General features: G+C 48.7%; 1 protein-coding gene across 11 annotated transcripts; it reads left to right on the forward strand.

Moving 5' to 3' along the window:
- Window positions 1-68: 68 nt before the first annotated feature.
- AEN (apoptosis enhancing nuclease) lies at window positions 69-27,807 on the forward strand. Of its 11 annotated transcripts, none has more exons than XM_073996675.1 (5): window positions 69-529; window positions 4,120-4,237; window positions 21,694-22,297; window positions 24,762-24,962; window positions 25,593-27,807. In XM_073996675.1, exons 3-5 carry the CDS (start codon window positions 21,758-21,760, stop codon window positions 25,827-25,829), a joined length of 978 nt encoding a protein of 325 aa, XP_073852776.1. In that variant the 5' UTR covers window positions 69-529; window positions 4,120-4,237; window positions 21,694-21,757; the 3' UTR covers window positions 25,830-27,807. The 11 variants fall into 11 exon arrangements, with proteins under 11 accessions (XP_073852776.1, XP_015308846.1, XP_005560506.1 ...); XM_015453360.4 differs by having other exon boundaries at window positions 373-529; window positions 25,590-27,807; XM_005560449.5 differs by lacking the exons at window positions 69-529; window positions 4,120-4,237 and adding an exon at window positions 16,831-17,177 and having other exon boundaries at window positions 25,590-27,807.

Raw genomic sequence — 27,807 nt, forward strand, 5'->3', positions numbered from 1 at the left:
CCTTGGCCCTGACAGGCCACCCGTGGGTTGGTCTCGGCTTTAAAACAGCTGTTCTCCCCTGGCCCGGCAGCCGCGGCGACTGTGTTTGCACCCGGGGGACCATGCCAGGACTATGGACCCAGCCAGGACTGACGGCCTCAGAGAGGCAAGTATTCAAGGGGCACTTCACAAACAGCTTCCTCAAACCCCATCACTTCCTCCGCACTGCGCTGCTGCTTGCACTGCGGCTCTTGCGGGGAAGAGTTGGGTTGTGAGGGGCTTTCTTCCAGAAAGAAGCGGAGAGCAAGTGGTCTTCCTCCCTAGCCGTGGCGACCCATGCCAGGTAAAATCCCAGCCGAGGTCACCCGTCCAGTTCTCTCCTCCAGGTCAAGGGCTTGGGACTGGAGGAGCAGCCGACTGGAGCTGATATTCGGGAAGCTAAGCCTGAGGCTGCTCTGGAGGGCCGGGGAAGCGAGCGGCCAGGCTTGGCACCCGCGAAATGTGCCATGCCAAAATGAAGAGGACGGAAAGCGACTCTGGAGCCCAGCAGGTCAGCGCTCCTGGGGGATGCTGGGCGGGCTAGAGGTGTGGGGGCGTCTCGTTCCAGTACCCGCCCGGGGCGACGCGGAAACCCGGCTTGCAGTTTGTTTCGCTCGGTCCGGCGCCCAGTAGGAGACTGTCCCACAGCCTCGAGGTAGCAGGCTCTCGCAACCCAGCCGCCCCAAGCCCGCCGCCGCCGCTCCTCCCGCGCTTCTCGCCCCTGATTCTAGACGCAGCTGACTTGTTGCATGCAGAAGAGCAGCTGGGTTCCGCGTTCCAAGCCTCTCCTCTTTGCTTTGCCTGCCACCAAATCTGAGCGCCAGGAGTCCGGGGACTCTGCCGGACAGCACCCAGAGAGCCCAGAACCGCAGGAAAAAATGTGAAAAGTACCAGGAGACCACTGGGTAATCGCCCCAGTGCAAAGGGCCCTTCTTCCTACCCACCGCAATTGCGGCAAATAATTCCAGCAAGGGGAATGAGAGGCGCCGGGGATTGCGCCCTGGGGGAGCCCTATCTGCTGAAAGAGAGCGTCTAATGCGGTTGCTTCCTAGTGTATAGCCTTTCCACTCGGCGGACCAAGCGCACCTCCTTCGAGTCGCTACCCGCTTGGAGTTGGCTCAGAATCAGGCTGCTAAATGTCCCTGGAGCCCCTCCCCCAGCAAATCCGAGCCTCCAGCTTCAGCACCAGAGGCTGGACAGCGCCCCGACCCTAGGGTGCCGATGGTCTGTGCCTGCGCGCGGCTCGGCCTCCCAGCCCCATGCCACTTGCGCTCGCGGCCCTGATCCCACGCGGAGGAGGTCGGGAGGTGACACAGGTTCGTGGAAGAAGGCGCGATTCATCTTCCTCATTTCTCCAGGGATTTAGGTGTGGGAATCTAGGAGAGCATTCTCTCTCGCCCTGGCTACGACCAGTGGAAAAACTTGGCGCCAAATGCAGGCAATGGTGCTGGGAGCAGAGGAACGATTGCAGGCGGTGAGCAAAGGGGCAAGCGGGACAGAGGATCTACTGCGAGCCCCAGGCTCTGGTGTTCCGTGAAAAATCGCCACATTTAAATCCTGCGCTCCCCTGCGCTCCCTTTCGCTCTCTCCCCTTTCTTTTTTCCCTTCCTTCCTCCCCGCGCTCTCTGTACGCCTTAATGAGAATCAGTGAAAGGGAAAGAGTGGGGTGGAGGGAGAAGATATTGAAGCCGAGGTAAGAAGCACATTTTATCTAGGTCTCAACACTCAAGCGTGGATGAAATCTGTCCAAAAAGAACATCAAGGTACGCGTTTTTTACCCAAAGGAGCCCAAAGTGACCTTTGTATGAGGAGCAAAGATGATTGTTTGACCAAGAAGGGGAACCGCGGAGGGAGAGACGCTATCACAAAAGGGCAAACGGAGGTGGAGGAGGAAGAGAACGGACAGGGCTTCAGGCACTAGCATGGTTACCAGGCAACCAATCGCAGCCTCTGCCTCCTGTTGCCTTGGTTACGGTGGGTGGAGGGGCTTTGGCCACTGATTATCCATGAAGACCTAGATTATTTAAAATATCTCCTGGGGAGCCCTTGCCTTCTCCGGGCTAGGTGAGAGGCGCACTGATCCCGCATAAGGCCCCGTCTGGGGAAATCCTGGAAGGTGTTTGTTGTTTGTTTGTTTGTTTGTTTGTTTTTCTTTTAAGTCAAGGCGCATAGCAAAGCAACTTACCTTGCCACCACTACAGTCCTCCCCTCCCCCGCTCCACCCCACTGGCTTCATTTCTCCAGGATTTACAATTTGGGCTTTTATATTTTTCATTTAGTCCTTTATACTGGAGGAGCTGAGTTCCTGTCCCCACCCTCTCTTTTTCCCCCTTAAAATGAGAAAAAAATATTTGCTTTTTATGAATGAACAGGAGGGAAACAAGGAAATTGTCCAAGGGTGTCTACTATAGAGAGAAGCTTTCTCCCTGGTTTAAGAGTCATCCCTCCCCCCACTAAACCACTCCCCTCAGGGGAGAGGGGGCTGAATTCTGGATTACCCTCACTTCTCACCTTGCCCCATAGACCACATAGAAAGCACAGGCAGAGGGAAATGTGTCTCCCTTAGCAAATGGACACTAGCATCACTCGCATTTGATTCCTCAAGATTCTCTCCTCTTTTCTTCCTCCCCAGCATTGCCTTCATAATTAGCAAATATAGCACCTGAAGCTTCTAACCCTCTGAGTTTTTCTGTTTCCCTTGATTGACAAACACTGTCAATCAATGTTTCACCTGTCAGCCTTGCCTTGCCTGTGTTCATTTGAAACATCTGAGTAGGAAATTATTTCACTCATAATTTTCGAAAGGCAGCTGTAACATTCTCAGAATGATTTCAGAGGAAATTGCTAGCAAGTTACCAGAACAGCCTGTGCTCTGTGCACTATTTCACCTCAAATATGTCTGTTTAAGAGCCATGAAATTTCTCTTTTCCAAAAAACAACAACAACAACAACAAAAAGAACTTTGTTTTAAACTGAGGTGTTACTTGACAACACAGGAATGGAGAATATTTCCGTTTCAGGCAATAACTATAATATGGTTATCTGTGATGCCCTGCACCAGTAAACACACATGTCTTTTCTTTTTTCATCTTGTTCTCTTCTTTTCTCTCCATTTCCTTCATTTATTATTAATGTAAAAATTTTTGATCATTGTAATTTCAGCATAAGTTTAAAAGGTCAAAAATTCCCTCAGTGAACTGACTTGATAGTTTTGGGGGTATTTACATTAAAATGCTTTTCTCTCACATGTTACTATAGAAACTTCCCTTTAGACCAGACCAGACAGCTGGTCTGCTTTTTGTACTTTTCTTCCCAAAGAAGTGCTTTCCTTTATGAATTCTCTGTGGCAGCTATCATTGATTACATCAGTAATGTCCCATAGCAACAGTTGATTTTTTTTTTAAATTATTATTCACTTTCTGCTTATTTTCTTTATGGACAAAGGGTCTACTTTCCTTTCAAGAAGATAACTGAGCTCTTATTGGCTGGAAAGGAAGAAGCATTCTTTCATTGGTTGGTGTGTATTGCCTTGTCAACCAATAAGAGGATGCCATTTATCCTTTTCTGACTAGCTGAGTGAGCAGGGTGCACAGAAGGATTGAATCTGCCTTAGTTCCATCCAGTAGCAAAGGATAGAACTCAGAGTACTGGACTCAGGATCTGCAGTTGATTTTGGCTAATCCAGATTGCACTGACTTGCAAGGATGACGTTTTTTTACCTATCTATTCGTAGCTTACTTCAACGTACCTGCCTTATACGTTGTCCTATGGCTTTTTTCCCCTTCATTTTAGGAGATACTGTGATCATCTTTCCAAGTCAGTGCAGGTTATTGTTACCAGCACACTGAGGGTCCAGAGAATTTTGTGATTTCCCCTAAAAGTAGATAATTGGCCCTCATTATTAGAGATTTGGTGAAAACTTTTGGTGATGAAGATGGAAAGCTAGACGTTGGAAGAGCTGCATTGTGTGTGATGCATAATGGATATCTCAGCTTTTGGATTCACGCTGCTCAGCTCTCAGCTTTGGTGTTTTGTGTTTGGTGTTTGGTGTCCTCTCCACTTTGATTTTTATTTGTTTGTTTTTCCACTTTCATTCTTCAGAGCTGCGCTTTCGGCCCGAATTTTCAGTGACAAATAGAAAAGCTGAATGGATGGAGACAATGACTCTCTAATTCAGTGTAAGAGCTGACTCATCGCTTCCCAGGAAGACTTGTTGCAGGTAGGTGATGGTGATCCTGGAACTGGAGATTATCCCAGTCCTCTGTCGCATTGGCAATGGGCAAGTCTGTTTATTTTTCTCTTTTTTCCTGCACCGAATAGTCTTACTCAGGGATGCTGGCATTGGTCCCCACTTCCCTAAAAAGAGGGGAAGTCAAAGTTCTTTCCCTTTCAGGACAGAAACTCTCTGATAACAGCCTGGAAGAAGCCTTAACGTGAGTACAGACCACTTCAGTCAGTCTTTTTTTGGTTCTTGGCAGGAGGGGATACTGGGAGTGGATAGATGCCTGATCATCATGGTGCTGTCAAGAGCCATATTCTTTATTGGCCCCATCTGTGCCAGAGGTCAGCAGTACCATGAGCCCTAGTGCTAGACTATAAGCCCTTCGATATTAGGAGCTATGTCTTGTAGCCCTTTGATTCCCTCAAACTCAGTTTTGCTTAAAGTAGGGCTGAACAAATGTTTGAACTAAATCCTACTGGCTAGTATTAAGACAAATAGCTTAACTTCTTCTTTATGAGAATGGTAGCTCTAGACCTGGACCCTCCCCCTCCAAATCAAAAGCTTCATATTCCCTAGCCCTCTTCACAAAAGATAAATTAAGGCTCAGTTAATTGTTACTATGGTAACATGGAGTGGCCACATTGAGGATCCCCATCATCCATTACTGTCATGAGGTAAAAGAGAGGAGGGGTTTGGGATCATTGTAATGGAGGAAACCATGGAAACAAGTGTTGCTAAGGGAACAGCTCTAAATTCAGAGGAAAGAAATTAGAAGTGGGGAGTGGAAGTTGGTGGGCTCAAGGGCAGGTCATTTTTTCAAGATACATTTCTTTGAGACTATAGCAGCCTCTTTTATTGCTTACTTGTTCTCCCAATTCACATAGAGCCCAGAATTAAAGAATTTTGAAAACTAGGGCCACAGTCAAGTCAGTGCAAGTTCATCTTCATTGGCTTTGTAAGGAAAAAGCCAACGAAAATGGATTTACCCTGTTCACACCTCACAGTCCCACTGTGTCTCTGAACTCTGCTTCTTTGCCAACCAGTTTCATTTATCACAGGCCAGGCTGCATGCGAGGCACCGGGAAGAATAATGAGCAAGAGTCCCTGCTCTCATAGTGAGCTTCTAGCAGGGCAGTGGTTTGGGTGGTGGCTTTAGAGCCAGGGTTGCTCATGTAAGCTAGATCAGTCAGTCCTGCAAGGTGACATCCAGAGAGATGCTGTGGTTCTCTCCAAACTCTCTTTGTGGTGCATTTTAGCTTATCTATTACTTCTTGAAGTTTATTTGCCAGCTCCCTAAGAAAGGGCTATTTTTCCTAGAAATACCTAGGGTGCTAAGCTCTCCTATTAACTAAGGGGTTACCTTAGCATTGTTCTCTAATGGCACACTCAGGTCCTTGTCTCTAAAACAATGTGAGGATGAAGGACTAACCCTCTCTCAACAGTGGCAAAGAGACATGGGGCTTTTTATTATTATTATCATTGTAAAACAAATTAAACGCCACACATCTATCTCTGTTTCTTGATAGGTTAAAGGATGGGGAAAGGAGGTCTCAGTTTTCGGCAGCTGGGAATTTCAGAGCCAGCACCTCACTGGGGGATGGACTGAAGAGGGTCATAACAGCCTCTGGGGGAGGGACACCTCTCCCTTACATCTTCCACAAAAGAACTTCTTGGTTTTTCTCAGACCCATGGCAGAACTGTGCCCTGTCTCAGGCTGACTGCTGCAAGGGGCTGGGACTCAGAGCTGGGTACTGCCAGTCTTCTCTATGTCTCCCCCAACTGCCCTTGCTCCTGAGCGTCTCCATCACCAGGCAAGCCCCCACCCCCATTCTGGATAGAGAGAATAAACCCAAGGATGGAAGGGTGGGCTAAAGAGGAAGCACTCACAATTAAAAAGAGAAAGAATTAAAAGCAGCACCAATAGGGAAGGGTAATTATCCTTCAGTTGCTGCAGAAATACAATTAGGGCCATGCTCTCTGAGCCACCAGGATATTGTGGCTTTTGCTAATTAAGGAGCGGATGTGCCCTGCCAGCGCAATTACAGGCTGGCCCAGGCAGCAGGGGCTTTGCCTCTCCTCCACCAGGGCCACACTGCAAGGGAAATTAACCAGGGACCCCAGCATTGTGCCTGCAGGGAGGGGATGACTGGGCCAGGATTCCACCAGCCTCCTGTCCACAACCACTTCCCCTTTTCCTCTCTTCCTGCTCTGCTTACCCCAGCACCACCACTCTGACTTCATTCCTAATCTGTACTTCCAATGCTTCCAGGGCTCAGTAACCACTGGAAGAATTTTCACCATGGGCCATGCCCATAGGCTTCCAGAAGTGGGAGGCACCAGTAGAGAGGGTTCACCATTTCCGAGCTCTACTTTCCCTTCTCCATGGTGGTTCAGTGCTTCATGATTAGTAAAGAAAAGAGAGAAATGAGCCACCTGCCTGCTTCTCTTTAAAAATAATTTCCCTATTTGTAAAGGAAGTATGCTCAAATTGGGTGCAGTGGTTCACATCTATAATCCCAGCACTTTGAGAGGCTGAGGCAGGAGGATCACTTGAGCCGGGAGTTTGAGACCAGGCTGGGCAATATAGTGAGAGCTTGTCTCTACTAAAAAAAAAAATTAGCTGTAGTCCCAGCTACTAGGGAGGCTGAGATGGAAGAATCACTTGAGCACTTGAGTCTGGAAGACCGAAGCTGGAGTGAGACATGATTGCATCACTGCACTACAGTCTGGGTGACAGAGCAAGACCCTGTCTCAACAAAACAAAACAAAACAACTATGTCCATTACAGAAAGTAGAACACTCCGGAAAAAAGGGAAAAGTAAGAAATAAGGCCGGGCGCGGTGGCTCAAGCCTGTAATCCCAGCACTTTGGGAGGCCGAGACCGGCGGATCACTAGGTCAGGAGATCGAGACCATCCTGGCTAACACGGTGAAACCCCGTCTCTACTAAAAAATACAAAAAACTAGCCGGGCGAGGTGGCGGGCGCCTGTAGTCCCAGCTACTCAGGAGGCTGAGACAGGAGAATGGCCCGAACCCGGGAGGCGGAGCTTGCAGTGAGCTGAGATCCGGCCACTGCACTCCAGCCTGGGCGACAGAGCGAGACTCCGTCTCAAAAAAAAAAAAAAAAAAAAAAGAAATAAAATATTTTTTCCAGGGAATTTTGAGGTGAGGAGAGGTGTTCAGAGGAGATGAATTTGGTAATAGGAGCAGAGACAACGCCTAGCCTGAAGGAGCATCCAGACCCCTGACCTGGTGGCAAGGGGAGGGGGGTGGTCCTCGAACGCAGAGACAACGCCTAGCCTGAAGGAGCATCCAGACCCCTGACCTGGTGGCAAGGGGAGGGGGGTGGTCCTCGAACGCCTTGCAGAACTGGCCTGGATACAGAGTGAAGTGGCTGGCCCCGTCTGGAAGACTAGTGATTTTGTTGTTGTCTTACTGCGCTCAACAACAAATCCCAGTCTGCCGAATGGTGCCAGCCATTGCAGCGGGGTGCAGGAAATGGGGGGAGCCCCCCTTTTTTGCTATCCTTCCTCGTGTTCTTTTTTGTATCTTTTGTGTTTCCTAGAAAACATCTCTGGTAACCACCCTGAACACCCCTCGGCAGACTCTTCCAGAAACACGGACAAACTATGGTGTGAGCAGGGAAGTGGGGCAGGGTCTCTGTTTTCAGGGAGCAGTGGACTGCTTCCATACCACTGCCTGAAGGGCAGGGGGAGAAAAACCCTCCTTAATTACTAATTCCCCCAACAATCATTTTGGGGCATCTATAATGGAAGCATCTTGTGACCCCACACCCAGGGCCTCGCTGTCTGTGGCCCGACAGCCACAGTATACGCAGGTACCAAGAGGTATGTACTGGAGACCGAGGTTGCCGGATGTTCGGTGCACCTGGCAGCAAGGGGGCACACCTGAGCTCAGAGCTTGTCTGGTGCCTGCCCCACAACTGAGGGAGTGGACTTGTGTATATGGAATTTCTTGGTCTTAGTACATGCCTCTGTGCTGCGACATCCAGAGGTATGGCCAAGAGAAAAACAGTCCAGTGCTTGGGGGCCATCCCCCACTGTGGTAGGAATACAATTAGAATTAGTGATCAGAAAAAGCATTTCCCAGGCTTTTTTTTTTTTTTTTTTTTTTTTGAGACAGAATCTTACTCTGTCCCAGGCTGGAGCGCAGTGGTGCAGTCCTGACTCACTGCAACCTCCACCTCCTAGGTTCTAGTGATTCTTGAGCCTCAGCCTCCCAACTAGCTGGGATTACAGGTGAATGCTACCAGCCTAGCTGATTTTTTGTATTTTTAGTAGAGACAGGGGTTTGCCATGTTGGCCAGGCTGGTCTCGAACTCGTGACCTCAGGTGATCTGCCCACCTCAGCCTCCCAAAGTGCTGGGATTATAGGCATCAGCCACCTTGCCTGGCCTCCCAGCCTTTCTTGATCCCTCTGCCTGGGGGGTACCTTGCCTTAAGTTGAGCACTGAGTCACGGTGATGATACTTTCAGTGGAGATTCATTTTTCAATCAACAAATCCAAATGCCCTCCCTATTCCTAAGTATATTCCCACCCTCCTCCATCCATACAGCAGAGGACACTAAAGCATATTACAAACTTAAGTTGGGGGTTGGAGATTGTACTCATTTAGGGAATGCGAAAATTGCAGCCATTAGCTGAGCTCATTCTACCTCTTCCGGTTGCTAGCTGTGTGACCTTTAGCAAGGCACATGACCTCTCTGAACCAAGTCAGCCCTTCACTTCTACCCAGAGACTGTGGTTGCCTCTGCTTCTGCTGCTCCCTCTCCTCCAAACTGGCTCTCTTCTTCTGCACTTCCAGTCTTTTAAATTTCCCTTTACTGCTAACCCTGCCTGAAGCCAGTGGGAAGCCAGTCCTATTAGAAATCTCATTTACACTTCAGAAGTCTGCAAATTGGTGTCACTCAGCAGGTGTCTGTCCTTCACAGTGGGAGAGAAGCCCAGATTGGGCAGGAAGGGCAGAGCTGGAGAACAGGAGAGGAGGGGAAGTGAGTCTCTCCTGGGCAGCCCTCAGCATCTGGGGCTGGTGTGGGGATGGAACAGGGAGAGATTGTGCCTCAGTGAAACAAGCATCTGGGGAGGGAAGTGGGGTGCATTCCTGATTTGAGGGATGGATACAAGAGCCTGTGTTAAGTGGTGGGGGGAGTCCTGACTCTGAAGTCAAACACATCCTAGTTTCAATCCTGGCTCCACTGCTTACGAGCTGTGTGACTTTGAGTCTGTCACTTAACATCTCTGAGTCTCAGATTCCTCAACTGTAAAACAGAATTGATCACATCTACCTTGTTAGGTTGTTATGATTAGTAGGCAAGTGAAGTGTCACAATACAAAATGGCATAGGTATATACACAATATTGGTCTTTTCTGCCTTTTCTTTCATAGTTTTCATGGTTGTCCTCTTCACCAGCCTTGGGCACCCACAAGTCTGCAATCCTGAAATAGGAACAAATGGAAACCACCATCTTTCTATTAGTCTCCCTTATCATGTAGGAATTTTATCCCATTTAAATATGTATCCTTCCCCTTCCAGATCAGTATCTTGCCCATTTCAGGGGGCTCAATATATATTGAAAGAATGAATATAGATCAAATCCCTCCCCACTTTAAAAATGCTAAAATCAAGGCCTGCAGAGGTTGTGACTTATCTCTTGGTCACTCAGCAAAATAGACAATTTACTACTGTTTTTATTTATTGATTGATTGAAATGGGGTCTGGCTTTGTCACCCAGGCTGGAGTGCAGTGGTGTGATCTAGGCTGAATGCAGCCCCAGCCTCCTGGGCTCAAGCAATCCTCCTCCCTCAGCCTCCCGATCAGCTGAGACTACAGACACCCACCACCACGGCTGGCTAATTTTTGTATTTTTTGTAGAGACAGAGTCTCCCTGTGTTGCTCAGGCTGGTCTTAAATTCCTGGGCTCAAGTGATCCTCCCACCTTGGCTTTCTAAAATGCTGGAATTACAGCACAAGCCACAGCGTCCAGCCCTAACTTACTACTTTTTAAGGTAACTTTCTTGGAGTCTCAACACAAAAGCGTCAGCGAATCAAGGGTCAGGGCATCTGGCTCCTCGCCTTAACTGCATCAACCAGGTTTAGGAAGCAGCCTGATTTCCAGCCCCACCCATCGCAACTGCAGCTGTCAGGTTTCCCTGCTCACGTTTCCGTGGATGGGCAGAGAGGCAGCGTCCTCTGCTGGAAGCTTTAGGTAACTCCACTTTAGCGGCAATTGTCAGTCTCAGCGACAAACTACTAACACCTGGGGAGATTTAGAAACCGTCCTGTTCAGGCCCCACCCCAGACCAGTTAAATCAGAATCTTGGGGTGTGACCCCAAGCATCTGTGTATTTTACAGTTCAGCATGTTGAGTCAAGACTGGGGACCACTGAATGAAGGATTAATTTTATATGTGAGGGGGCTCTATCTAGAATGGAGCAAGCAACCGCAGAGAATAAAACCCTCCTGGATCAAATCCCTCATCTTCCATTAAAAAATTAGCCATGTGAGACTTAGTCTGGGTCTGAGAATCCTGGACATTCTCAGGAGTTGGGGGAGGGTACAAAGGTACCTTAATTGTCTCAGTGCCAGGCTGTGTCCTGGTAGGTCCAAAGTCCAGCTACTGCTGGATCAAGAGAGCTAAGAGAGGGGGGAGCTGTGTGAATAAAACAAGTACATTATTCACATTTAGCACTGGAAGTGTTGTCAGCTTCATACTCTCCAGCACAATGGATCCTAAACTTCAGCATGCCTCAGGATTAGCTATTTCATCAGCTTGTTAAAATGCTGGGCCCCACCCCCTAATTTTCTTAATCCTACCCCTTGACTTTCTGGGCCTCATCCCCTGACTTTCTGGGCCCCGCACCCTGATTTTCTGATTCAGTAGGTCCAACAAACTCCCAGGTAAATGCCCATGCTGCTGGGCTAGGACGACACATGGAGAACAATTGCTCTAAAAATTGAGCAGATCAACACTCTCTTTCAAGTCTGCGCCTGGCCCAGCACCATGGGGATCCCCACAGTACCCCAAAAAGTCCTCAAAATGAGTACACAGGGCAGGAAGAATGGCACTCTGACTGTAGCATAATGATTTGTAAATGCAAAATAGGTCAAATCCTGTCTCAAGTGTTTACAGATTGAAAATGCGGAGGGGGAAATGATGGGGTCTGTGAGGTCAGAGCTTGGATCACGGGATTTTCCCCACCAGGCTCCAGCCTAAACAAGCTCTGTTATAGAGAAGCCCTCGTCTTTGTGGAAGGAGGAGTTGTTTTTTTTTTTTCTTCAAGATGTAGTCTTGCTCTGTCACCCAGGCTGGAGTGCAGTGGCACGATCTCGGCTCACTGCAACCTCTGCCTCCCAGGTTCAAGTGATTCTCCTGCCTCAGCCTTCTGAGTAGCTGAGATTACAGGCACGTGCCACCAAGCCCGGCTAATTTTTGTATTTTTAGTAGAGATGGAGTTTCACCATGTTGGCCAGGGTGGTCTTAAACTCCTGACCTTGGGATCCACTGGCCTCTGCTTCCCAAAGTGTTAGGATTACAGGCGTGAGCCACCGCACCCGGCCTAGGAGGAGACATTTTTACTCAATCCAGAGGCAGCCTCTGGGTAGAAGGGAAGGGCTGACTTGGTTCAGCGAGGTCAAGAGCCTTGCCAAAAGTCACATAGCTAGCAGAAGTTGGAGGGTGAGTTTAGTGGTTTCCCTAAGAAAGAATGGGTATGAGTACTACCATCTACAGTCAAGATGCCAACGTGAGACCACCCTTACTGAATACTTGGGACATCAAGTTTTTTCACTTAGCAATTTTTTTATGATAAATGTAAGTATAGATGGTCCCTGACCTACAATGGCTTAATTTAACATTTTTTTCACTTTACAATAGTGCAAAAACAATACACGTTTAGTAGAAACCTTACTTCAAGTGCCCATGCAATCATTCTGTTTTTTATTTTCAATACAGTATTGAATAAATTATATGACATATTCAGTACCTTATTAAAGCATTTGTGTTAGATGATTTTGCCCAACTTTAGGCCAATGTAAATGTTGTGAGTACATCTAAGGTATGTCAGGCTAAGCTATAGATGTTTGGTAGGTTAGACGGATTAAGTGCATTTTCAACTCGTGAATTATAGTGAGTTTATCAGGACATGGCCTCATTGTTAAGTCACGGAGCATCTGTAAATATGGACATCTTAAAAATATGTCATTAAATGAATGCAATGGACTCTAAATAGCATAATGATTTGATACAAATATTATTCATTTTCATTTATTTATTTTTTGTAGAGGTGGGGTCTCACTATGTTGCCCAGGCTGGAGGGTAGCACAATCATAGTGCACTGTGGCCTCGAACTCCTGCTCTCCTCAAGTGATCCTCCTGCCTCAGCCTCGAAAGTAGCTGGAACTACAGGCATGTGCCACCTTGCCTACCTTATTTATTTATTTATTTATTTATTTATTTATTTATTTATTGAGACAGAGTCTTGCACTATTGCCCAGGCTGGAGTGCAGTGGCATGATCTTGGCTCACTGCAACCTCTATCTCCAGGGTTCAGGAGATTCTCGTGCCTCAGCCTCCTGAGTAGCTGGGATTATAGGTGACCACCACTATACCTAGGTAATTTTTGTGTTTTTAGTAGAGACAGGGTTTCACCATGTTGGCCAGGCTGGTCTCAAACTTGAGACCTCAGGTGATTCACCCACCTTGGCCTCCCAAAGTGTTGGGATTACAGGCGTGAGCCACAGCGCCCGGCCTTCATTTTTAAAGTACATGAAAAAACTATTTCTGACAATGTTGAGTTTTACCTAAGCACTGTGCTCCTAGAGAAAAGCAATGATTAACCCCTCACCCCCAAACCTCACCTCAACCCCACCCTCTCGGGTTCTGGAAATGGCTCACTGCAAAGAAACACCCTTCCCCATATGACTGAGATAAAACTCATGGATTCCCCTCTATGGCGATTCCCCACTATACCCTGTTACCAGACTGGATACAGACACCCCCAGTTCCCATTTGCCTCATAAGTGATTAGGTGAACGGCTTGGCCCATTGATCAGCTGGAAAAAAAATGCTCATTAATAAAACTTTGGTTAAGCTTTTGTCCTTCCCCAAGGCCTCTGAATCTTGGCCCACCCTCAGCCTAAACCAGCATGAAATCCCTCTGTAACAGCAACCTTGAGAACAGGCTGGCCTCAGGATAAAGCAATCTCTGATCTACTGCCCCATCCTGTCACTCTCGTTCATCCCACTTGCCTACACCAGGTTCTTTCTAGACTGGCTTACTCCTCCCTAGAAAAGGAAATCCCTTTTTGCCTACCCCTTGAGAATTTGTAGATTTATGGCCTGAGTGTTCTCCCTGTTTAGAGAGTCTTACCACCCTCACCCCACCCCCAAAATCATCCTTTTAAATAAAATCTCTCTTTATGAAATCTGGATTTGTTTTTTTATTTGACGTAATATGCAACATTCTTTTTTTCTTCCCATTCAGCTTCTGCTATGGAGTTTTATCCAAGCATAATGTATTTTCATCCTTGGTAATATTTTATGAAGCACCCTATTGTACATTTCTGTCACACAATTATGTAGATAAATTTGAACTTGTTAACTCTAAAAAATTTTCTGTGACCATGAGGTTCTAAGGGTTAATTATTTTTCCTTCTGGATTGAAATGTTGTTGTAATTATTAGTAGTACATATGATTAAAATAAATACATAGCATTTCATTATATGAGAGACTCTTTAAACATAAAAGTTAATTAATCTTCATTAAAATGTCATGGAAAATGTATCTTTGAAGGAGATGGATTGAGCCAGTTATTTTTCCATAAATTTGTGAGTCCAGGGATGAAAATCACTTTTTGTAAGAATGAGACAGGGGTGAGTCTGTCATTTTGATTTTATAGTTGTAAGCCTGATAAACGTTGTTTACATTAAAACCATAGAGAAGTGGGAAGGGTTTTAGTCTGGCAGTTCTCTCACTTCTTTTAAATTCCTGATAATTATCTATACTCAAAACATTTACTTATTTATTGATTGATTGATTGATTGATTGATTGGAGACAGGGTCTGTCAGGCTCTGTCTCCCAGGCTGGAGTGCAGTGGCTCAATCATAGCTCACTGTAGCCTCTAACTCCTGGACTCAAGGGATCCTCCCACTTCAGCCTCCCCAGTAGTTGGGACTATAGGCACACACCTCCACATTTATTTATTTTTGTAGAGACAAAAAAAATTTTGCTATGTTGCCCAGGCTGGTTTCAAACTCCTGGCCTCAAGCAGTCCACCAGCCTCAGTCTCAAGAAAATGTTTTTAATGACCTAAGAACATGATTAGATCCTCCTTGGATCTTGGTGAAAGCAAAGAATGAGAAACCACCTGACTTGTAGAAGGATTTCTAGCCCCGTCTTCAACAATAATTAATACATTATTTAGACTTTCCCTATTGTTTCTCCTGGAGACTTTTATTTTCCAAGGTAATGCAGCAGAGCAAGATTTAGAACAGGTGCAATGTGAATTGCCTTTGAAAAGTGGGAGACAGCTGGTTACATAGGAGGAGAGGGAAGCTGAACCCCAAAGACCCCAGGCATATACTGAGGCCCAGCACCATGGAAGTTGAGGATCTGGATATTAACTCTCTTAAAACTCTCCTTGGCTGGGCGCGGTGGCTCACGCCTGTAATCCCAGCACTTTGGGAGGCCGAGGTGGGCGGATCACGAGGTCGGGAGTTCGAGACCAGCCTGACCAACATGGTGAAACCCCATCTCTACTAAAAATACAAAAATTAGCTGGGCATGGTGGCACGTGCCTGTAATCCCAGCTGCTTCGGAGGCTGAGGCAGGAGAATCACTTGAACCCAGGATGCAGATGTTGCGGTGAGCCAAGATCATGCCACTGCATTCCAGCCCGGGTGACAGAGTGAGACTCCATCTCAAAAACAAAAACAAAAACAAAGAAAGAAAGAAACAAAAAAAACTCTCCTTGCCCCGGATTTACCTCCCACAGTCTCCATGCCTGAAGACCACTGTCCTATAACCCCTTCCTCTGTGCTCTCTGATCAACGCTGACTCCTAAGTAGCATTTGAATCTGTCATAGGGGGAGCTCTTTATCCTCCACACCACTCTGGACATCAGGATCGTCCAAATTTCCACAACCGCTCTCCCACTCGTCTTTCTCCGGTCCTCATCCATTCCTCTCTATGCTGCAGCCAGAATGAGTTTTCTCAAATGCAGATCCACTGGTGAACCATCTATGACGTAAATCCCTCTGCCTCCCCAAAGCCTTCTGGGGCCTGGGTAAAAGGATTGATCTCTCTTGTGACCTCATTCCTTGTCCTGCTTCCCTCAAATTTGTACTCCCATCAGAAACAGCTCCTAGCCTATTTCTCATCACAGGTACCTTTCCAATACCATTTCTGCTTGCAAAATGGGAACTAAGGGAAGTCAGCCTGCTTAGGTAAGGATCTTTGGACTCTAGGTGTTTCTCCTTAATTTAAGTGTCAATTTCCTTAGTCGTAAAACTGAAATAATAGTAAGGTCATTGTACAAATTACCTGAATATTTTGCCTGGCACATCATTCGTGCTCACATAATACATGTGAACCGTTTATTATTGTTCTTGTTATTACTCATGTTACACTGAATTTTTCTTTTCTTTTCTTTTTTTTTTTTTTTTTTTGACGGAGTTTTGCTCTTGTTGCCCAGGCTGGAGTGCAATGGCGCGATCTCGGCTCACTGCAACCTCCGCCTCCTGGACTCAAGCGATTCTCCTGCCTCAGCCTCCAGAGTAGCTGGGATTACAGGCGCCCGTCAACGCCTGGCTGATTTTTGTATTTTTGGCAGAGATGGGGTTTCATCATGTTGGTCAGGCTGGTCTCAAATTCCTGACCTCAGGTGATCATCCGCCTCGGCCTCCCAAAGTGCTGGGATTACAGGCGTGAGCCACTGCGCCCCGGCCTCACGCTGCACTGAATTTTCTGTTAACCTTGCTGTTTCCCTGCTGTTAGATAAACAACTCAGGATGCTTATGTGTTTATTCTGTGCATCCCACTGCCAAGCCCACGTAGGAACTTAATACTTAGGAGTCAAATGTTGCAAAAGAATAAATGAAAAAGCAGCGCTGACGGAGGAAACCTTTCAGTCTTTATTTAGTGCCCATTGTGTATATTATTTAGTGCCCATTGTGTATATTATTTCCTTCAATCCCAGAACACCCGAGGAGGTAGGGGCCGATGTTCCCAGTCTGCAGATGTGGGTGTACTCAGTAAGTCATTCGGCCTTTGGTGGTCCCAGGCTCACAGAAGCCCACATCTCGACCCAGGTAAAGGAGTGGATTGGAGCCGGGGAACACAGATGGGACCGGGCAGGGATGAGAGGAGGCCGGGCTCCCCTCCCTTCTCTTTAAAGTTTCCCGCCAGTATGGTCAACTCGCAGCACGAGTTACGCCCTCTTCAGGAGTCCCTCCCCTTCTGCTCTCGTCCACCTCCCCGCTGCCAGGCAGGCTCGACCAATCAGAAGAGGCCTTGGGCGGGCGCTGCCGTCCAGCGAGCCAATAGGCGGGCAGTGGCAGCGGGCTTGCCCGGGCATGTGGGAGCTGCCGGCTTTCTGGACGCCACGTGCGGACCGGAAGAGACGCGCGGGGCTTCAGGTGAGATCTAGGACCCTGTGCGGGGGCGGCGGGGTCGGGCGGGCTGAGGCCGCGTGTCACGGGTCGCAGGCCCCGCGCGTTGTGTCCTCCCCGGCCTGCGGCGGTGTCGCCTGAGCTGGGCTGACCGTGCTCCACCGGCCGGCAGAAAAGCAGGCCGGGCGCCGCCTGTCTCCAGTCCTCGCTTTGCTCAGGGGTCCAGGGCCAGAGGGGGCGGCGCTGGTCGTTGGGACTCGGCCCAGCAGCCGCGGCCAGCAAGTGACCAACGCCCGAGTCCTTCCCGGTGAGATCAGGCCTCCCACGCGTCACGCCTGGAGAACGCCAGCCAGCGGGGAGGTCGTGCCGGGATAGCAGACTTTAGTTGTTGTCGGTGTTCCTTGGACTTTTTAGCAGCACAGGGGACCTTATCGAGCCAGATTTTCTCAGATTTGGGCAATTATCAGAATCGTGGCTTGAGGGTAGGGGTCGTGCGCGCTCTTTTTGAAACTGTAGATTCTCAGGCCCCTTTCCCCAAAATAGCAATTAGGACGGTGTGGGAGTGGGCCTGAAAATCAGCCTTTTATCAGATGCCATTTGGTAATTAACTGTATTTGGGAAGCCTTTATCTAATTCACAGCCCTCGGTTGATGGTGAAGAGACGTGACTTGCCCCAGATCATCTAGCTATTTAGTGCCAGAGGAGGGTCTAGAACTGCCCTCTGCCCTCCTGATCAGCCAGCAGGTTGGTGACTCTGATGCCACTGAGGATTCTGACTTCGTGGTTCCTTTGGGGCCTTTGCTCCATTGACTCTGCAGCTGGGACCCTTTCTTTAGGCCAGGGACCCCCTACCTGCCTGAAGGCCCGGTGTCTGACCTCCCAGAGCGCTGGGTCCAGGCTAGAGAAAGGCTTGTATTTGTCCTTATTGAAAGGGTTGTTTTATCTGAGTGGAACTTCTCTCCAGCTTCACTGAGCTACATTTGGGCCCCCAAAGAGGTGTGTCCTTGATGACTGTTGGTTTTGACTTGTCAGCATGTAGCAGGAGGAGCCATGGACAAAACCCCACAGACACCCAGGTAGTGAAGGAAGTGGTTTTTAATCACCTAGAAGCATCAGCAGACTAGTGTCTCAAAATCCCAGCTTGTTGAGCGCACGATTTCTGTCCCTTTGAAGGGCTCACAACACTAAAGATTTTACATGAAAGGGCTGTGATTGATTGAGAATCTAGGGGATATGTGACAGGGGCTGCATGCACCGGTAATCAGAGTGAAACAGAACAGAACAAGAAATTTCACAATGTCCTTCCACACAATGTCTGGAATCTATGGATAACATCGGTTGCTAGGTCATAGTTTGAATTTTAACTATCAGGCTAAGGTCAGGCAGGCCCAGGCCTGGTTTCCGGTGTGGTGCCTGGTGCGGTGCTGTGCTGCCTGCCTTTGGTTTCGCTTCCTCGTTTCTTATTAAAACAGGTACTGAGTATAAAATAATATAGAACAGTATGTGGGAGGGGGGGCTCTCTTTCTCTCTTCTCTCAAGCAAGGTCAGGGTGTTTGGAAAAGGACTGCTTTCCTCTCTTGAAATAGGAGGCCATAGAGACCTTTTCTCAGATAACTTAATTTCTGGCTTCTTTAAAACCTTGCCAGTAGGGTCAGGAAAGCCACCCACCCTAGTCCTAGCCTCAGCCCCTCACAGAGAAAGGAGGGGACTATCCACCACCCCGCTTTCCCAAATTAGTTATTAGCAGGGTTGGCATTGGGCTTCTTAGGCTTTTTTCTCCCATTGCTAGACTGAAGGAAATTGAGGTTCTGAATTTGTCAGTTCTAAGATGTGACTGTCAATATGAGGAAGTTGGTTACAGTTAAGACCTTTTTAAAAGACCTTTTCTCCTGGAAAGGATGGGATGAGCAAGCCGGGTGAATGAGTCAGGACGGGTCAGGTCTGGATGAGTCAAGTCGGGATGCGGTGCCCTGCCCTAGAGTGTGGAGAGTCTTTATGGAAATGCTGTGGTATCATCAAACCTGGCAATTCACCTCACTTCCCACCCCCTTCCCGTTTCTCTTAATCTCTGCTGCTACTGCTCAGGTTCTCTTCTTCTCCAGACCTCTTTCTACACCCTTCTGAAGAGGACCTGCCACGTGCTAGCTTCTAGGCTGGCTGTTGGGGAAGGGACAGAGACAATCAAGGCTCCAACCTGCCTTCACATAGCTCTGAGGTAGACTGTGTGTACCAATGGACTTGGAAGGGTGTAATAATTCTCAACTTGTGCTATAAGAGCTCAGCACAGAGGGATGAATTTCTTTGCTCCCCAGCTAGACTTAATGTTCTGAGTCAGGGCTACTATGGGTTATTTCAGTGACCTCCATAGGTGCCTCTGAGGCTCCCCCATTCACTTGGCCAGTAGACACCAATTCAGGGGACACCAGATTGGAGTAGGGGTGGCTCGTGGAAGGGCCACCAGAGTGGGAAGCAGAAGATGAAATGGTGCAAAGGAGAGAGGAGCGAGGAGCAGTGCCTCCAGCATGACCCGCCTTATGCTCTACACCCTAGTGACTTCAGGCTGCTGGTGGGCCCTCTTCCTCCACCCTGGGTTACTCTTTTTTAAAGCCTTTGCCCCTAACATGGCCACTGATTCTTCTCCCTTCTACCTGGAAGGTTACTGTTTTACATGCACACAGATTTAGCTTCTTCCAGGAAGCCTCCAGAGAATTGTCCTCCAACCTGTTTTGCCTCCCTAGCACCTCTAATTCAGCCCTTAACACACTTTGTGCTTGGTTTCTGGCTCCACCATGAAACTAAACTTCTTGGAGTCCAGGATCCACCTTTGCAGCTGCCCAGCACTTGGCACAGTGGAGACACGAGAGGGCTTCAGTGTGGCATTGGCCTGTGCAACCTAGTGGCAGAACAATAGCTGAGTCTGAAAGAGCAGGAGGACTGTGAGTGGGAAGGGAGGCAGGAGAAGGCCTGTGGCTTGGAAAAGGGCTGTGAGTCTGCCACCACCCAGAAGTCCTTCTGGAAAAACCTCTATCCCACTGGGTTGCACTGCTCTGGCTTGAGAAGAGCTGGTTACCAACCACAGGCTAGAGTCTAACCTCTCTGGGAGGAGGAACAGTGATTATTGAGCCCCTGCTGTTTAGAATACAGGAATACCCCAGCATACATTGTGTCATTTCCTCTTCACACAGTAGAGGGGGTGGTAGGATCAGTTTACATGCCTGAAAACTGAAACTCAGCAGTTTAGGTAATTTACAGAGAGCTGAGTTAGGCCGAGCATGGTGGCCCACGCCTGTAATCCCAGAACTTTGGGAGGCCGAGGCAGGCGGATCACCTGAGGTCAGGAGTTTGAGACCAGCCTGTCCAACATGGCAAAACGCTATCTCTATTAAAAATACGAAAATTAGCCACGCATGGTGGCGCATGCCTGTAATCCAGCTACTCAGGAGGCTGAGGCAGGAGAATTGCTTGAAGCTGGGAGGCGGAGATTGCAGTGAGCTGAGATCATGCTGTTGCACTCTAGCCTGGGTAACAAGAATGAAACTCCGCCTCAATAAGTAAATAAATAAATAAGCCGAGTTAAACCCTGCTCTGCCTGACTTCAAAGCCCTAGTTTGTTTGATCTGTTAAAAATGTACTGACTGACTTGGCATAACAAATGAGATAGGCTTTCCAAGCTATGGCCTCAGCTGTTGGGAAGATGCTGGGTTTTGCAAACTCACAGGAACATTAGACATTTCCTGTAGCAGCAATGTGCGAGAGCACCTCTTATCCTAGGTTTCAATGACGAGGGCTTAAAGTCCGCTGGGTGGGACCCCACCACAGAAATCTGCAAGCACTTCAGATCAGGACTTTTAAATGTTTGTAGATGCTGTGGTGATTAATGAATTACAAAGTCAGGTAAAGAAATTACATTTGAAGGCTGGACATGGTGGCTCATACTTGTAATCCCAGTACTTTGGGAGGCTGAAGTGGGCGGATCACTTGAGCCCAGTTTAAGACCAGCAGGGCAACATGATGAAACCCCATCTCTACTAAAAATACAAAAAAGTTAGTCAGGTGTGCTGGTGTGCACCTGTAGTCCCGGCTACCCAGGAGGCTGAGGTGGGAGGATCACTTGAGCCCTGCAGTGAGCTGTGATCACGCCACTGCACTCCAGCGTGGGTGACAGAGCGAGACCTTATCTCTAAATAAATAAATAAATAACATTTGGTTAACATATTACAAAAAATATAGCTATTCAATTACTGCGGGCTTCCTGTGAAATTTTTTCTCCAGGTTCTGAGGATCTGTGCCTTCATATTTCAAAAAATGATTTCTTAAAAAGGGCTATACAGTTTCTGTAACCTTTATTTTCCTATAACCATACCTCTGTCAAAGTCTGATACTTCTTAGCTAAAAATCACAGCAGAAAAAAAATCTGCTGCTAACAATATTGGACTCAGCCATGGTTTGATTGAGGTTGAAGGTGTGGATTCTGGGTTCCTATCAGCCTTTGGCCTTTACTAATTGGGCAAGTTTCTTCACCTCTGTGCCTCAGTTTCTTACCTGTAAAATGAAGATAATAATACTTTGTTCAGGTCATTGAACAGATCGAGTGATTCCATGTAGTATTTACAACAGTGACTTGCATGTGTTTACAGTATGAATGCTTTTATTAGTGAAATGGGTCCTCAGCTCAATCTGGGAGCCACCAGCTACAGTGCAGGGCTCTCGGGCATCCCCACCGTGGGGAGGAGGGGATGGTGGATGGGCTGTAGGGAGGGAGGGTGGATGGGTTGCCTGGCACACTCTCACCCAGCCCTTCTGCCTGTCTGTTCTCTCTTCAGGCTGCTGCCCCATTGGAAGATTACTCCCCTGGCTTCCCTTGCCCCAAGCAGTGAGCCAACTGGAATGGTACCACGGGAGGCCCCTGAGTCTGCTCAGTGCCTGTGCCCTTCCTTCACCATCCCAAATGCCAAGGATGTGCTTCGGAAGAGGCACAAGAGAAGGAGCCGACAGCACCAGCGGTTCATGGCCCGGAAGGCCTTGCTGCAGGAGCAGGGGCTGCTGAGCGTGCCTCCAGAACCAGGGTCCTCCCTACTGCCCACCTCTTTCAGGGCAGTGCCAGCAACTGAGGCTGCCAGCAGTGGGAAGCAGTGTCTGAGGGCTGGATCTGGCAGTGCCCCATGCAGCAGAAGGCCCGCTCCCAGGAGAGCCTCAGGGCCCTTGCCCAGCAAGTGTGTGGCTATCGACTGTGAGATGGTGGGCACGGGACCCCAAGGGCGGGTGAGCGAGCTGGCCCGCTGTTCCATCGTGAGTTACCATGGCGATGTCCTCTATGACAAGTACATCAGGCCTGAGATGCCCATCGTTGACTACCGTACTCGCTGGAGCGGCGTCACTCGGCAGCACATGCGCAAGGCTATCCCCTTCCAGGTGGCCCAGAAAGAGGTAAGGGCAGGGTTGGGTACTTGTTTGGGAGGTGTGGTGGGCTGGAAAGAGCCACCCTAGGTTTGAGTCACCACTTTGCTTCACTGGGGGCAAGAAACCTTGGGAAAGTCACCTAACTGCTCCGAACGGTAAGTTCCTTCTCCTTAGAATAGGGGAAATAAAAATAAAATCCCAAACCTGCCTCCAGATAAGGATTGCTGGCCTGTTGCACAGGACAATATAGAAAGGCTACACCAACTGTAAGGTGATAAACAGCTTACGTTTTAGAGTTTGCTTTCTGTTTTAAAAGTTGTATGCGTTGATATAAAATTTGTAAAGCCCACAGTGGCATCATGGTCAGGTATGCATGTTTTGGCCTATTTCCTTATGTTAGTTTCTTAGTGCTTAGAAAAATGTAATTAGTGGTTGGGACCACACTGATGTACCAGGAATTCCCAAACATGCTTGAGCTTAGGAAACACCTGAGGCCTTTTTAACAATCCAGGATCCCTGTCCTCAGTTCCCCCCGTAGAGACCCTGATCCGTTAGGCTTGGGGAGGGCTCTGACCCTTGTTCCAAAAAATCATCACACTGTGCAGACTTGCACCATAAAGCCACAGGGCTTAAGGGGAAATGGAGGAAGGGAACAGTATTAAAAAGGACATCAGTGGTACCCCAAAGATAAGATAGAAACCTAATAAAAAAGATAGTCCAGTTTTACACATCTTGTTTCTTCTTTTTTTTTTTTTTCCTTATTCCACACATCTTAAATGGTTAAGAAATGCACAATACACCAATAAGTATGGCACTTTACCTTGAAAAAGTCCTAAAGCTTGCTTGTGGGAACAGGAGGCAGAAAGGTTGCAGCTTGAGTTTCTGTGAAGTGGTGGAAGGAGAGTTCTTTGAAGTCAGACAGGAAGTGTGACACCAGCTGTGGATGGGTGTGGCTCATCACACAGGTGAACCAGGGTTGCTGTGTGCATATTGTGTATGCCCTCTTGGCTCAGTTCAGCTGGATGCAGTTTTCTGCGTTCACTCAGTGTTTCTCAAGGACGAAATTATGCATAAGCAAAGGTGAAATTTGCGTTGTTCCCAAAATGTGTCATACATCAATTGCATTGAGACAAATCTGCATTTTCTAAACAAGCCTTATAACAGAACCACTTTTTAAGACTTCTGGGTTATTCTTGGGATTAGGCAAGGTTGGGAAATACTGGTGTACACTATCTTGTGTCCTACTTTTTCACATAACATTGTGGCCCGAGCATTCCTTTGAAATGATTGGAGGTTATTTTATGTATCAAGGAGGCCAATCAGTAAGAGTAGCAACAAGAGGGGAGGTGTGTGGTGAACGCTCCAGCTCCTTGGTCCCTTCCATTGACCTGGTGGGTGGTGGTCCCAAGAGCAGGACCACTTTTTGTCTGCCCAGACTCTGAGCCACTGTAGGGTGTGCTCCATCTCTTTCCACTTCATGGCCGACCGGGGGGAGGGGCAGTATGGTGAGTGACCAGCATGGTGGCATGTCCCTACCATAAAGTCTCAATGCATCTTATCCATCTGCCATGAAAGCTGAGTTTAGGGATAAACCATATGTTGCCAGCAGAGGTAGGCTGTGGAGGCCAGTAGCTGGTGATAAGGAGAGCCTAAGCCGAGCTAAGAGGGCTGGAGGGAGTTGCTGGCCCATGGCCCTGGACGTGGCCTCCCTGGTGTGTGAGGAGGCCACCCAGCAGGGAGGGGAGGAACACAATGTGCAAGCAGCCAGAGCTGAGCAAGAGAGCAGGTTAAGAGAGTGAGGAGGAGTTGGTACACAGCAGGGCAAGGGGGCAGAGTCCTGAAGACAGGGATTATGGCCCTTACTGCTCATAAGAGCTGCTGCTGTGGTGTGTCTACCAGTGACAGCCACGGTTCTGTTGACTTCACCCAGCTGGTCTTTATTGATCACCTCCTGTGATAAGTAAATAATAAATCAGTAAATGTAATGCTTTCTGCTACTGGAAAAAGATAGGCATTAAAAAAAAAGAATAAATGTGGCGCTTTCCCTGGAGCACCACTAATAAGTCCAACATGGTCTCTGCACTCACAGACCTTACAGTGGGGTGGGGGAGAGTGGGGTGGAGGCCTGGTGACGTCTTCCAGCCTGAGAGGAAAGCCAACGCCAGCAGTAGAGTTGCTTGTATCTGGTAACAGGAAGACTTCCATCCATGACCTCCTTTAGTCCTTACAGCTACCCCACGGAATGCTGCTGCCAGTGTTCCCCTTTGACAGGTGCGGAAGACATAGGTATGCCCCTGCGTATAGACAGTAGAAGGGTCTGGGTTCAGACTTGGGGCAGCATGGTTGACTGTGGAGCTCATGATCTCCCCACTCTGTGCTGCCTCCCTCCACAGGGATCCATGCACCTATTGGCCAAGGGTTCTCAGGGCGTGTCTCCTGCCAGCCTGATGGGGTGTGGGGGGATCTCCCTGACTCCTCTCTCTGCTCACAGATCCTTAAGCTCCTGAAGGGCAAGGTGGTGGTGGGGCACGCGCTGCACAACGACTTCCAGGCCCTCAAGTATGTCCACCCTCGGAGCCAGACCCGGGATACCACCTATGTCCCAAACTTCCTCAGCGAGCCTGGCCTCCACACCCGGGCCCGGGTCTCTCTAAAGGACCTGGCCCTGCAGCTGCTGCACAAGAAGATCCAGGTGCGTGGTGAGAGAATGACTGGAAGGGAGGGAGGCCCGCCTGGCTTCCATGCCACTTGAGCCACAGACAAGGCTTTGGGCTGTGCCTCTAGCCTCCTTGTCATTCTCTCTTCCCTAGTCCAGGTCCAGGGACCTTGCATAAATGGGTCTCCCTCTTGTACAGGCAGCCCCAGGTGTTTCTCTCCATGGTCCTTCTTCCCCAGTGTGTACTGCGATTCTCCCAGAACACATTCTCCTAGGCTGATCTCTTCCAGATCTGTACCCTGCCTCACTCTTGGTTCTTGTATCCCCAAAGAGTGGTCTCCCATCCCCTACGACCAGACATATAGCCTTAGATGAGGAGCCAGTACCTCTTGCTCCTGTTGGGCTTCACATTTATTATTCATCTGCTCTGCAAGCCTTTGAAGCAAGAGATTTTTAGCATGCCTTATATTTGAGGAAAACAGGCTTGGAGAAGCTGCATGGCTTATGGTGTACAGTTGAGGTTCCATCCCTTTTCTGTGAACCTCCATTCTGAGCATATGTATTCTTGGGCCTGCACAAAGAACCCGGGGTAACTGGCCTTGCTTCTTGGAGTAACAGGCCTCTCACCAGGCTTGCAGGCAGTGATGTGTTGGCTCTTGTTAGCAGGTGGGCCCGCACGGGCACTCATCAGTAGAAGATGCCATGACAGCCATGGAGCTCTACCGGCTGGTGGAGGTGCAGTGGGAACAGCAGGAGGCCCGCAGCCTCTGGACCTGCCCTGAGGACAGAGAACCTGACAGCAGCACAGACATGGAACAGTACATGGAGGACCAGTACTGGCCCGAAGACCTTGCCCACGGCAGCAGAGGAGGAGCCAGGGAGGCACAGGACAGAAGGAATTGAGAAGGGGGCGGGGCTCCCTGACTGGGCTTCTGAGTGGCCAGTAGGAAGTGGGGGCCAGGAGAGCAGCGGGCACTCCTTCCTGGGCAGGGCAGGGCAGGATGCAGCGAGCCAGCCCCAGGGCCAGAGGAGTTGGGGTCATCTGTTATCTTGACACCCTCTGCTCACAGCATAGGGCTCTGTCTCTCCAGGGCTGTTGGTTCTTTCTCCTGACTCCTGTGATTTTGCTAATGGCACTTTACAGACTCCATGGAGATGTCAGGTGGACCATCTTCTAGGGCCCAGCAGGAGTAGAGAATGTGTCCACAGACTGACCAGGTTGTCGTGGCCTTCCCCACCCCTCAGATCTCCTGAGTCGTCATGCTGTGCTAATGAAAGGAATCATATCACCCTCTCTGGGGTTGGTGGGTGGGGGTGTCAATATCCTGGAGCTCCCTTACCCCAACTGAATGACTTGGGGTAAAGTTATCTTCCTTTTATTGCCTACCTCTTCCTCCACTCATTTTGGGTTCAGAATAAATATGCCCTGAAGTTAAAGAGTTAAGTCCTAAAGGAGACATTTCTTCCCCACCTCCCTGACCTGGAACTCTGGCTACAGCCATTGTAGGAACTCCGTGCTCTGCATGGCCTGTCAGCTCCCTGCTAGGCTACAGTGGAATAGCAGAGCCCACAGGCTTCTCGTGGGGAACTGGCCCCTTAACATGCTTGGCAACAGAAGGCCCCAGGCACAGCTCAGGGAGGAGGGAAGGCAGGTAAGCTTTGGATGAGAACGGGCATATTTATTTTGACCCAAATCAGGGACTTCCCCAGTCCACCCAGTACTGGGCTCTTAAGCAAAAGCCTGAGAAACAAGACAGTGGTTTGAATTCTGGGGCCTTTGTGTAGAATTGTGCCTGACCTTTATTTATTTATTAAGAGCAGGGCTACTCGTTTAGGGGAGTAGAGTCTGTATGTCTCCTGGGGCTGGGGCAGGGTATTGGCAGTTAGCAGTGGCCCTGAACCTGGTCTGATGCCCCCTCAGCTCTTTGACTATCACTGTGGCTGTTGGGTTTTCTCCTATTTCTAAAAATGTTCTCTTGTTTCCTAAGTGACAGTTTTGAAATATTGGGTAACCAAGAACTCAGGTCACACAGACCTTGGAGCCCCATCTTTGCTTGCCACTTAGCTTTGAGATACTAGGCAAGCGAGGGACTTCACTCTTGAGCCTGTTGTTTCCTCATCTGTAAGATGGGGATAGTGGTACGGCCTACCTCATAGGGTTGTAATGAGCACTAAATGTGAAGTGTTTGGCACAGTACCTGGCATGTGGTGAGCCACAGCCACTGTGAGTTTCTGTTTTCCCTTTTTTTTTTTTTAAAGCCCAAAAAGGGGCCACAACGTTGTTTATTCTTTGAGGATTTGTTGCAACTTCTTCAGGATAACGCCTGAGTCCACAGGCTGAGTAGCTGTGGCCCAGACAGAACTGCTCTGGCTTGGCTGTTGCAGCAGGTGGGGCGCTGGCCTTGGTGAGGACACAGCAGCAAGGGTCACGGTTATCCCTGTTCTTGTCTGTGGTCACCAGGCACAGGTTTGACTTCCGGTCAGTGTCCCGACATTGTGTGGGAGGTGACGACAGAGCAAAGCAGCACAGGGGTCAGGGAGGTAGAGACACTGCTGAAATCACACTACCCTTAGCTGAAGCCCCACGTTCCACAAACTTGGGGGGTCATAGATGTCCAGTCACTGGCTCCCTCCCAGTCAGCACAGCACAGAGGAAGGGGCTAGCTGAGTCTTTTACTACTTCTGGCCTGGCTCCAGGACTTTGTTCTAGATTCCTTAAAAGTCGGTAGCTGGTGTCAAACGCAGTTGAGCAGTAGCTTTGATCCCTTGGTCTGGGGGTTGAAGGAAGCTAGCGCTGTTATCAGCGGGAAAATGTACTATTTAAGATCAGCTTTGTTGTAAAACCATTTGTTCTAGAATAAAACTCAATTGTAAAAGTGGA

Source organism: Macaca fascicularis, chromosome 7 (assembly GCF_037993035.2).
Source record: "Macaca fascicularis isolate 582-1 chromosome 7, T2T-MFA8v1.1".
NCBI classification, from domain to species: Eukaryota; Metazoa; Chordata; class Mammalia; order Primates; family Cercopithecidae; genus Macaca; species Macaca fascicularis.